Source organism: Bufo bufo, chromosome 3 (assembly GCF_905171765.1).
Source record: "Bufo bufo chromosome 3, aBufBuf1.1, whole genome shotgun sequence".
Taxonomy (NCBI): Eukaryota; Metazoa; Chordata; class Amphibia; order Anura; family Bufonidae; genus Bufo; species Bufo bufo.
Genome location: NC_053391.1, coordinates 247,721,042 through 247,733,972, shown reverse-complemented (window position 1 = coordinate 247,733,972; position 12,931 = coordinate 247,721,042). Strand labels below are relative to the sequence as shown.

The following is a 12,931-nucleotide window of genomic DNA, read 5'->3' as shown; positions in this document are numbered from 1 at the left end:
TGGCCGCGCGCGAGACTTGGGCCAAGTCCGCGGCCGCCCTAGATATGGCAGAGGCCCAGGAGGGCTCCGCGGACTCCGAAGGGGCGGTGGAGGGACTGGGCTGGATTGGAGGAGGGGGAGGAGGAGGATGATCCTGTTCTGAGGCAAGGCAAGAGTCACAGGATCCAGTAACAGATAGTGGCAGGCGGCTTACCTTACAGGATCCCAGAGGGACCTGAGTTGCCGCCTTAGATTTTTGGGGGGCCCCCAGGTTTAGGCATGATGGCGACAATCCCAGAGTCAGGGTCTCCAAGCTTTGCAGAACGCTACAGTCCTACCGTGACCTGTGAGGAGCTGGAGGAGCAGCCAAGCGTGGAGCAGCGCTGAGGCAAAGCGTAAGCGCCAGAGTAGACGCGATAGGCTCCGCCCCCCCAGTTGCGTCACAGATCGCGCTAAACCAGCGCACGGGAAATATAAAAAAAGGCAGACCCCGGCTCTGAAAATGGCGTCCACCGCCATGAATGAAGGGGTTAAAAAGCCCTCCGCGCAAACGGGAACAGCCCCAAAAATCACAGCCCCAAAAAGGAATCCCTCCTCCCTTTCAATCCAGCAGCCACCCTGATCCACAGGTGAGCCCTAAAGCACCGCGTCACACAGCTAGTACGGGGGAGGGGGAGATTGCAGGAGAGCCGATGTACTTATCTGAGTCCTGCAGTCTTTACCCTCTGTTCCGGAGTCACCTCTTCAGTCATCTGGCACAAGGAGTGGCAGTGCACTGGATAGAGGGCAGGAGTAGGTGACCCTGGATCTGGTAGGCCACCGGAGCTGCAGGTCGAGTCCGGTTCCACTTATCTTCTGGGGGGAAGGGGAGGTAGCCGGGGACGTCCATTCGACCCCGGCGCTCGCTCCACTGAGAGACCAGGGACGCGATGCGACCCTGCGTCCTCTATTGAGAAAAAAACAAACATGAGAAGAGAAAAATTACAGGGACAACCCTGCAGGAGCAGGAGTGTCACCTCCTTATCCGACACTAAGCTAAAACTGAGGTCCTCCTGTTGGAGCATGGGGGTATAGCCAGTGGAGGAGGAGCTGTTCTTTCTTATTTGCATAGTGTCTCCTCCTAGTAATGGCCTAAGCTATACCCATGGTCTGTGTCCCCCAATGGAATGGGCAAGAAATTTAGTTTTTCCAAATTTTCTGTAAATTTAGGATTTTTTTTAATAAATAAAGGTAAAACATATTGACTCAAATTTACCACTAACACGAAGTACAATGTGTCGCGAGAAAATAATCTCAGAATGGCATGGATAAGTAAAAGCTTTCCAGAGTTACTACCACATAAAGTGATACGTCAGATTTGCAATTATTGTCCCGGGACTTAACCTCCTGGCGTTCCTGTGAACACAGTGGCCTTCTCACAGCTTACCAATCACAGCGCTGTACATACGTATAGCGGCTTTGATTGGTATCACGCTCAGCCCAATTCATTTCAATAGAGCTGAGTTGCGCCTAGGCCATGTGACTGATGAATGTGCCTTCTCAAGCAGCTGATCGGCAGGGGTCCTGGGTGTCAGACCCCCACCAATCAGATACTGATGACCTAGAGGATAGGTCATTAGCAGTAAAATAAAAAAATAAAAAATAAAACTTTCTCGGTACTTGGTAAAATGTGGCTCGATACTGAAGGGGTTAACTGTTGAATTGTTTGTTGCTATGTTATTTATGACTGCATTTGTACATGAACCCCCTGATTACGTTGGCACTATATAAAGATTATTATTATTATTAATTGTCATAGACAACCATGCCCATTTTCCCACCCAACTTCCAAAAGAGGCAATAAAGTCACAAAATATGGTTTGCACCAAAATTAGAGACTTTTTCCTGCCAGAATTCTGGTGCAAATGAAATGATAAAGTCCCCTTTAGTATCTAGGAACATGCTGAAACAGAATAAGGCTACTTTCACACATGCATTTTTGCTGTATCCATTGAACAGATCCGGTTGTATTATCTTTAAAATAGCCAAGACGGGAGGACTTCCGCTGCCATGTGAGGAAGCAACGCTCGGAGCTCCCGCTTACCGCCGACCACAGTGATCATTTAGCAGCGCGGGGAGGCGATTTTACCCCCGAGGGAAGTCTGGCTGATATCGCTCACTCACCTCTGGGCGCCGATGGAACGATATCTACTCCGGAGTGGCCAGAAACTTACAGGTGTGCAGCAGGCAGCTTCACAGGACGCGGCTAAGATGGCGGATAGCCAGCCGCTGCTGTTTCAAGATGAGAGCTCCCAGAATCTTCAGGGAGATATGACTCCCCTGGGTAGCCCGGACCCATTGGATTATAAAAAGCTGGCCATAGAAGTGGCGCTGCGCATTATGCCGGACATCCAGAAGACTCTGGAGATGACTATAATGGCCTCCTTTAATTCCCTGAGAGAGGAAGTAAATCAGACCAGTGTGCAAGTAGGGAACTTGGAAAAAGAGCTGCGCTCTCTCCAGCAACAAGTTGGGGACTCTGATTCTGTCATTCATTCGCAGCAGCATGCCCTAGAATACTTGCGCTTCAAGGTGGATGATCTAGAAAACAGGTCCCGCCGCAACAATCTGAGGGTGGTAGGTCTGCCCGAATCCATTAAACAACCTGAGCTTCTGGACTTAGGCTGGGTTCACACCTGAGCGTTTTACAGCACGTTCCTACGCGCTGTAAAACGCTCAACAGGCAAGAACCAATGATCCCCTATGGGCATGGTTCTCACCTGAGGGTTTTACAGCGCATACGAACGCGCTGTAAAATTCCCTACGCCCCAAGAAGTACAGGAGCTTCTTTGGGGCGTATGGTCGCGCGCTCCCGTACATAGACTTCCGGGAACGCGCGACAATGGGCGTTTGCTTGTTGCCGGCCGCGAATAGGAACGCCCGATAAAATCACGCATACAGAGCGCTACATACAGTACGCTCAGGTATGAACCCAGCATTATGCGAGAGGGAGCTACCTGAGGCCCTCAGCCTAAACTTTTTCTGCAGGGTGGAACGCGCCCACAGGATAGGCCTGGAAAAAAGCCCAGCCAGAGACTCTGCAGCAGCGTCTCCCCGCGGTGGGGATGGACGACCGCGTCAAGTCATCTTTAAGTTGCTGGATTTTAATGATACGGTGGCCCTGCTTCGCAGCTTTCGCAAGAGACAGCACCAAATCACTATCAGGGGTCACAGAATCTTACTCTTTGAGGACTTCTCGGTGGAGGTCGCGAAAAAACGCAAGGCTTTTATCCCTATTTGTACCAAGCTTTACCAAAAGGACATCCGCTTTCAGCTCCTTTTTCCGGCGGTCTTGAGGATCCACCGCGCACAAGGAGGTACTGTCACTTTTAGATCCCCCTCTGAGGCGGAGGAGGCCTTTGATGGGATTTTGGATTCGGAGCTGCGTGACGTCGCCCTATCTCCTCAGCGGCCTACACCGAAGATATCAGCGGAATCAACGACCCGCCGGGGAAATGACCGCTCACGGAACGGCTCGGGAAGACACTCCAGAAGGGGACGCTAAAATGCATTAATCTCAAGTGGGACTCAATCTTAGTGGCCAGTGCACGGGACGTATCCGGGTGCCTCTGACCAGGGGTTTATGTAATTCATGGGGTCTTGATAGTTCAGCCTCACTGATTGTTATTGCTTAGGCTAGGTATACGGGAGTTCTGCCATGGCGGAAAAAAAAGAAGTCAACACCCAGATTTAGGGAAGGCTGACACCATCTAGCCTAGGCGCCTAGCGGGTTTCACCTGCTATATCTATAGGCAGTGTTCTTCATTGTTTTTACATTGTTTATTGTTCCTTTCCCCCTTTTCCTCCCTTCCTTTTCCCCTTCCCATCTGCTGCTTTCTCTGTCCGGGGATCCGTGATTACCAGAACTGAAAGGCAAATCATCTCCTGGAATGTCAAGGGGTTACGCTCCCCACAGAAGCGCTCCAAAATTTTGCGCCATTTAAAATGTCTCCAGCCTCCCTACAGGAGACCCATCTAGAAGACAAGGATCTCTTTCGATTAAAGAAATTTTGGGTGGGTTCTTTTTACGGATCTTCGGCCAGGGAACGCAAGGCAGGAGTGCTTACACTGCTCCATAAGAATTTCTCAGGGAAAGTATTATCAGAATCTCACGATAGCGAGGGCAGATGGCATAGGTTTCTGCTTGACTTTGAGGGGACATCATATAGCATCCACAATGTATATGCCCCGAATGACGCAAATGCGCCTTTTTACACTCTTCTTGAGAACAGACTGTATGCGGACAGAACCCATAATAGAATTGTAGGTGGTGACTTTAATTCAGTCGCATCTGTTCTGGAAGATCGGAAAAGAGCTGAAGGGGTTGTAGGTACACAGAGGCTTTCCGACAAGGTTATACCGCCTCTCTTAGCCTCTACGGGCTTATATGATACCTGGCGCTCTCTACACCCTGATGATAGGGAATACACGCATTTTTCACATGCGCACAATGCTTGGTCTCGTATAGATTATCTCTTTATATCCTCGCATATGTCCTCTAAGGTGGTCTCCTCTGAAATCCATGACTTACTTATTTCTGATCACTCACCTATTTCCATTTGCCTGCAGAATACATATCCTAGAGGGACAGATTTTCTGTGGCGTTTTCCTTCGTTCCTGGCCAAGGATGACAACTTCAAGGATACAATACGAGGTTGGTGGTGGGAATTCCAGGGGGACAATCCTCGAGGTGCATCAGATGTTTCGACTCATTGGGAGACAGCTAAAGCGGTCCTGAGGGGTCGGATACTTAGCTATTTTAGTAACCTGCGTAAAGTGGTGGCCAAACAATATCAGGAAGCTAGCACGGCCCTTCGGCAAGCATACACTAGATTTCTTCAGGTAGCTTCGGGTCAGCACAAGGAGTCCTGGATGACAGCTAGAAGTAATTTTGAATTGTGGGCAGATAGGCGGGAAGCCATGTATCGATCAGAATTTCAGGCGGATCTTTTCCGATTTGGGAATAAGTCGGGCAAAATGCTGCCAAATTTAAGCTGATAAATGAACTGTTAGGAAAATATTATGAGCGGCTTTATAGGGACACCCCAGGAGAACGGGAGGAGGGTGAACGTTTTTTATCGGCAATTAAATTACCGTCCCTGACGGAGGAGCAACGGGGGAATCTGAATGCTGAAATATCGGCTGAGGAAATACTATATATAATACGTTCTCTACATAACGGGAAAGCACCAGGCCCTGACGGGTTCTCAGGGGAATTCTACAAGATGCTACAAGATAACCTCGCCCCCACCCTAGTGGAATACTTTAATCACCTCCTGGGTAGTTTCCCCCCCCCCCCCACGTCAATGTGGCCTACATTAAATTGATACTAAAGCCCAACAAGGACCCGCAGGACCGGGTTCATATCGGCCGATCTCGCTCATCAATCAGGATCTTGACCAAAATCCTGGCTGATAGACTGAGCCTCCTAATGCCCGCCCCGATAGGCTCATCACAAGTGGGATTCATAAAGGGGAGGTCGGGGGTAGCAAACATCAGAAAGGTCCTGGCAACCTTGGATTGGGTCCGGCGCCGCCCCCAGCCAGACACGACCCCTATCTTGTTGGCTCTGGACGCAGAAAAAGCTTTTGATTCGCTACGGTGGGACTGGCTAGGGGTGGTGTTAGACAGATTCAGGATATACGGGGATATCCGTACTTTCCTACAGGGACTCTATACTAGCCCCGCGGCACGCATTCACACGGGAGGGTTTCTATCCCCCATTTTTCCCCTCCAGAGAGGAACCAGGCAGGGGTGCCCGCTCTCCCCCCTCCTTTTTGACCTGGCCATCGAACCTCTGGCTAGATTCTTAGAGGACTCTGAGCTATACTCGGGAATCACTATAGGTAGGAAAGAGGTTAAGCTGGCTTTATATGACGATGACCTATTGATCTTTATGGCTACTCCTCAGCGACATCTAGGCCCCTTAATGGAGTTCCTTCGTCGTTTTGGGTCTTTTTCGGGATATAAAATTAATTCTTCCAAAAGTGAGGTCCTGGAGCTGCACATCAAAAATCTCCCCCACTTCTGGACTGCCTCGGGTTTTTCCCTAGCGGCTGTTAAGCGACATATCACTTACCTGGGGGTGAAGATTGGTAAGCTCCCTGGGTCACTATACCAGCTAAACTCCCCACCCCTCACAGCGAAAATAATATCAGAATTACAGAGATGGCATTCGCTTCCCTTGTCTCTTCTTAGCAGATGTCAGCTCATCAAAATGATGAGCTTCTCTAAATTACTTTACCCCCTCCAAATGCTCCCGATTCTACTGAAACATGCTGATGTTACTGCTTTGAATAGAGCATTCACCACGTTCTTGTGGTCTGGCCGGCGTCCTCGTATCTCTCTCTCAAAGCTCATGTTATGGAAACCAGAGGGAGGGGTGAAATTCCCGAACATACGGGGATACAATTTATCTTGCCTTCTGAGGCATATCTCGGATTGGATACACAATACTGACCACTTTTCAAATAGTGAGCTGGAACAAAACCTAGTGACTCCTTGGAACTTAGTGGCATGCCTCCATTCCAATCTGGCCTCGCTTCCCAAGGATATTAAAACTTCGCTCTTATTAAGGGATACGATGGCAGCTTGGAAGGCGATTAGGAAAACAGTTGGCCTGCCTCATGCAATCTCTAAGTGGATGCCACTGTGGGGACATCCCGAGTTCCCCCAGGGGACTTGTACAGGATTCTCTGGGATGTGGGTGACTAGAGGGTTGGCAAGGGCGGAACATCTGATGCACCGAGAGGAGAAACGATGGCTGACCCCAAAGGAACTGAAGGAAAAATATGCCCTGCCTGATTCCCATTTCCTGCTAATTATGCAGATTCTGGGTTTCTGTTCACATAGGTTACGAGACTTGTCAAAGGAGGCGATCAAGAACTCCTTTAACGAGGTTCTCAGTTTTTCTCCTCAAACGGTATCCCTCTCGAGGTTATATAGGGCACTCTCAGGCAACTTCACGAAGGCCAAGGTATCCACTCTGTTTAAGAAGTGGGAACGCATCACCATGGATGATGAGATCGGGGAAAAGATCCTGGAGGATTGGGGCAAGGTCCGTCAGTGTGTGATAAGCGAAACATGGCGTGAAACATATTTTAAAATGATGCACCATGCAATTTATGGTTTCAATTTTCCAGCCTCTTCTCAATTCCCGGATCGCATCACCCATTCTCCGAATTGCAGAGTCTCAGCAACAGATTTCTGGCATGGTATATGGACGTGTACCAAGGTAGTTAACTTTTGGGTCACCGTGGTCGCTTATATAAAAAAACACTGGCTTTTAGATTTGTCTACGGAGCCCCAGGCTCTGATTTTTCACTACATACGCCTTGAGGGGGGGCATTCTGGCTGTCCAACTAAGATCCCGATCATCTTACATTCCATACTACTGATAGCCAAAAGAGTTCTGCTGCAACGCTGGCTTATAGATGCCATGCCAGACATTCCTGTTGTGATCTCTGAGTTGAAGGTGCTGATGGGTTTTGAAAGAATAGAGGCAGTAAGACACAAGGAGTGCTCGGCTTCAAAAAATTTCAGCAAAAGGCGAACATTCATTACTATACACTTTAGTCCCGAAGATATGACGGAGTTGGTCAAACCCTTCCAGTACACCTCCTGGTACCTTAAATCATCTTTATGTGATACCTTGGGTCCCCTGGCAGTGTAGCCCTGCCTTTTCTTTTCCTCTCAACCCCCTCTCCCTCCCCTTTTTCCCTCCCTGGTTTTTGATCACTGTTTTATTTGTTTATTTTGAAAAATGCAGTCAGATACGCATGTGTAAGGCTCATGTTCCTTTAAATGCTGTACCGACCCCTTTGTTCCTCTCTTGGGGAACAAGGAGATACATTGTTGTATGATTTGTATGTACATGGCCCTTGTTCTTGTCATTCTGTGAATCTGCTTCAAATAAACAGAATTAAAAAAATAAATAAATAGCCAAGACGGATCTGGCATTAAAACCATTATTAGTCAATAGGTGTTGTATCTGTTTTCTTTTGTGTCCGAGAAAACTGATCCGGCACCATTGACTTACATTATGTAACATTACATGACTCACATTATGTAAGAAAAACACTGCTTGCTGCGGTTTGCTCTCCGGTATGGGAACACAACCAAACAAAACGGAATGCATTTTGGAGCATTCAGTCCTGTTCGGTTTTGTCCCCATTGACAATGACAGGGGACAAAACTGAAGCACTTTCCTCCGGTATTGAGATCCTCTACCAGATCTCAATAACGGAAAGGAAAAACACAGATGTGAAAGTAGCCTAAGCGCACATTTCTTAATAGCTGTGTTTCCTAATGGAACATGACCTAACCTTCATACAAAGAAGCACATTGGGAGAGGTTTATTAAAACTGGTGTAAAAGTAAACTAGCTTATTTGCCCATAGCAACCAATCAGATCCCACTTTTCAGCGCTCCTTTGGAATCTGACTGGTTGCTATGGGCAACTAAGCCAGTTTTCCTTAATTTTATACCAGTTTGACAAATCTCTCCAATTATGCTTAAATATTGAGCCAAGTGCAACCTACTACCCTTTTCTATACTACTTACATGGGGCCATTGATAATAAGAGCCATCAGCACGTTCATGTCAGCCACAAACTCTGAAAGGTCCAGATATGGGAGATCCAGCTCTGTATGCCTGAAAGACAGAACCGTGCCAAATAAATATGGTGCACATAATGACAATGTTACAGATGAGGAAAGTTTGCTCACTTCAGCAAGTGGCATTTATCATGTAGAAAGTAAATACAAGGCACTTACTATTGTATTGTGATTGTCTATATCGCTTCCTTTACTGGCTGGATTAATTTTTTCCATCACATTATACACTGCTCTTTTCCATGGTTACAACCACCCTGCAATCCATCAGTGGTGGTCGTGCTTGCACACTATAGGAAAAAGCGTCAGCCTCTCTGCTGGCCAGGACCAAGGGAGCGCACATAGGCTAGTGCTTTTTCCTATATTGTGCAAGCACGACCACTACTGATGGATTGCAGGGTGGTTGTAACCATGGAAACGAGCAGTGTATAATGTGATAGAAAAATGAATCCAGCCAGCAAAGGAAGCAATATGGGTAATAACTAGGGATGTCCCGATACTATTTTTTTAAGACTTAGTACGAGTACCGATACTTTTATTTAAGTACTCACCGATACCAATTACCGATAGTAATTTTAACAATAAAATACACACACATGTATTTTCTGACCACTGACCAACCAAAAGGCCCAAAAACAGAACTATAACATTCCAAGGAGACATTATACTGTATGGGGGCCACAAAGAGACATTATACCGTATGGGGGCAGCCACAAGGAGACGTTACACTGTATGGGGGCAGCCACAAGGAGACGTTACACTGTATGGGGGCAGCCACAAGAAGACGTTATACGGTATGGGGGCAGCCACAAGGAGACGTTATACGGTATGGGGGCAGCCACAAGGAGATGTTATACTGTATGGGGGGCCACAAGGAGACGTTATACTGTATGGGGGCAGCCACAAGGAGACGTTATACTGTATGGGGGCAGCCACAAGGAGACGTTATACTGTATGGGGGCAGCCACAAGGAGACGTTATACTGTATGGGGGGCAGACACAAGGAGACGTTATACTGTATGGGGGCAGCTACAAGGAGACGTTATACTGTATGGGGGCAGCCACAAGGAGACGTTATACTGTATGGGGGCAGCCACAAGGAGACATTATACTGTATGGGGGCAGCCACAAGGAGACGTTATACTGTATGGGGGCAGCCACAAGGAGACGTTATACTGTATGCGGGCAGCCACAAGGAGACGTTATACTGTATGGGGGCAGCCACAAGGAGACGTTATACTGTATGGGGGGCAGCTACAAGGAGACGTTATACTGTATGGGGGCAGCCACAAGGAGACGTTATACTGTATGGGGGCAGCTACAAGGAGACGTTATACTGTATGGGGGCAGCCACAAGGAGACGTTATACTGTATGGGGGCAGCCACAAGGAGACGTTATACTGTATGGGGGGCAGCTACAAGGAGACGTTATACTGTATGGGGGCAGCCACAAGGATACGTTATACTGTATGGGGGCAGCCACAAGGAGACGTTATACTGTATGGGGGCAGCCACAAGGAGACGTTATACTGTATGGGGGCAGCCACAAGGATACGTTATACTGTATGGGGGCAGCCACAAGGAGACGTTATACTGTATGGGGGCAGCCACAAGGAGACGTTATACTGTATGGGGGCAGCCACAAGGAGACGTTATACTGTATGAGGGCCACAAGGAGACGCTACTGTAAGGAGTCAGGACAACAATGTTTGAGCGCACATAGGCTAGTGCTTTTTCCTATATTGTGCAAGCACGACCACTACTGATGGATTGCAGGGTGGTTGTAACCATGGAAACGAGCAGTGTATAATGTGATAGAAAAATGAATTCAGCCAGCAAAGGAAGCAATATGGGTAATAACTAGGGATGTCCCGATACCATTTTTTTAAGACTGAGTACGAGTACCGATACTTTTATTTAAGTACTCACCAATACCAATTACCGATAGTAATTTTAACAATAAAATACACACACATGTATTTTCTGACCACTGACCAACCAAAAGGCCCAAAAACAGAACTATAACATTCCAAGGAGACATTATACTGTATGGGGGCCACAAAGAGACATTATACTGTATGGGGGCCACAAGGAGACGTTATACTGTATGGGGGCAGCCACAAGGAGACGTTACACTGTATGGGGGCAGCCACAAGGAGACGTTACACTGTATGGGGGCAGCCACAAGGAGACGTTATACGGTATGGGGGCAGCCACAAGGAGACGTTATACTGTATGGGGGCCACAAGGAGATGTTATACTGTATGGGGGCAGCCACAAGGAGACGTTATACTGTATGGGGGCAGCCACAAGGAGACGTTACACTGTATGGGGGCAGCCACAAGGAGACGTTACACTGTATGGGGGCAGCCACAAGGAGACGTTATACGGTATGGGGGCAGCCACAAGGAGACGTTATACTGTATGGGGGCCACAAGGAGATGTTATACTGTATGGGGGGCAGACACAAGGAGACGTTATACTGTATGGGGGCAGCTACAAGGAGACGTTATACTGTATGGGGGCAGCCACAAGGAGACGTTATACTGTATGGGGGCAGCCACAAGGAGACGTTATACTGTATGGGGGCAGCCACAAGGAGACGTTATACTGTATGGGGGCAGCCACAAGGAGACGTTATACTGTATGGGGGGCAGACACAAGGAGACGTTATACTGTATGGGGGCAGCTACAAGGAGACGTTATACTGTATGGGGGCAGCCACAAGGAGACGTTATACTGTATGGGGGCAGCCACAAAGAGACATTATACTGTATGGGGGCAGCCACAAGGAGACGTTATACTGTATGGGGGCAGCCACAAGGAGACGTTATACTGTATGCGGGCAGCCACAAGGAGACGTTATACTGTATGGGGGCAGCCACAAGGAGACGTTATACTGTATGGGGGGCAGCTACAAGGAGACGTTATACTGTATGGGGGCAGCCACAAGGAGACGTTATACTGTATGGGGGCAGCCACAAGGAGACGTTATACTGTATGGGGGCAGCCACAAGGAGACGTTATACTGTATGGGGGCAGCCACAAGGAGACGTTATACTGTATGGGGGGCAGCTACAAGGAGACGTTATACTGTATGGGGGCAGCCACAAGGATACGTTATACTGTATGGGGGGCAGCTACAAGGAGACGTTATACTGTATGGGGGCAGCTACAAGGAGACGTTATACTGTATGCGGGCAGCCACAAGGAGACGTTATACTGTATGGGGGGCAGCTACAAGGAGACGTTATACTGTATGGGGGCAGCCACAAGGATACGTTATACTGTATGGGGGCAGCCACAAGGAGACGTTATACTGTATGGGGGCAGCCACAAGGAGACGTTATACTGTATGAGGGCCACAAGGAGACGCTACTGTAAGGAGTCAGGACAACAATTTTTGAAGCACCTCCTCAGTATAATAGTCTTGTGGCCATCATACAGTAATGTATATTTCTTCTTGCCCTAATGCCTGCTTTTAGAGATCAATGTGCAGCTTGCAGGCAGGAAGGGAAGGACCAGGGCCATAGAAGACAGACACAACACCTTTATTTCTTTCTGTCTGTGACCACTTGAGCTGGTTATAATTTTCTAACTAAGCTTTATACACTTACTAGGGTCGGTTCCTATAACTTTTAAAACTACTGGCAGGCGAACTCTGTTTGAGGAGGCCGGAGGGTGTCTGGACTCTGGAGAAGCATTTCCCGTAGAGATGGGAAGTTCGGATCTTTTTCATAAATCGAATCTTCGGTTCACTTGTTGAGTCGGCTCTCAAGTGAACCGAAGGTCAAGAGGGACTCGCTCCTGGCAAACACAGCTCTGCTGCAGTGAAGCAGACTGTGGTGTAATTACAATGTATAGTTATTGCAGGGACTCAGAGAATCGTCAGAGAGTTTATTAGTTAAAAGAATCGAATGAGTCACAGACTGTCACCGAGTCCCTCCAGACTTCCTGCTCTGCTACATGCTACACTGCTGCATGCACCCTGTACACACACAGCACCGCTACATGCTATAGTAATGCGCCCAGCACACAGAGCTATGGGGACTGGGTATTGCGGATGTGCTAGCGGCCCTCTAGCAACCCATGTCCTCAGCACTATACCCAAAATCCCAGTGACAGGTTCCCTTTAACTAATAAACTCTCAGACGATTCTCTGAGTCCCTGCACAACTCCCCCTGTGCTGTGAGTCAGTGCTGGTTGCCTCTGATTGGTTGGAGGGCTGGCAGGGGCGGGGCTAGCTTTCACTGTAGGCTCCTATTACACTGCCTGCTGCTGCCTCTGAAGCTGTTTTTGCTG

At 48.3% G+C, this 12,931-nt stretch overlaps 1 protein-coding gene across 4 annotated transcripts in view; it reads right to left on the bottom strand.

The window, feature by feature from the left end:
• Window positions 1-12,931, bottom strand: part of AMPD2 (adenosine monophosphate deaminase 2) — a 274,354-nt gene that overhangs the window by 82,552 nt on the left and 178,871 nt on the right. For all 4 annotated transcript variants that reach the window (XM_040424078.1, XM_040424077.1, XM_040424080.1 and 1 more), the window contains exon 8: window positions 8,580-8,669. In XM_040424078.1, coding sequence (XP_040280012.1) covers window positions 8,580-8,669 — 90 coding nt within the window. The remainder of the gene's footprint in view (window positions 1-8,579; window positions 8,670-12,931) is intronic.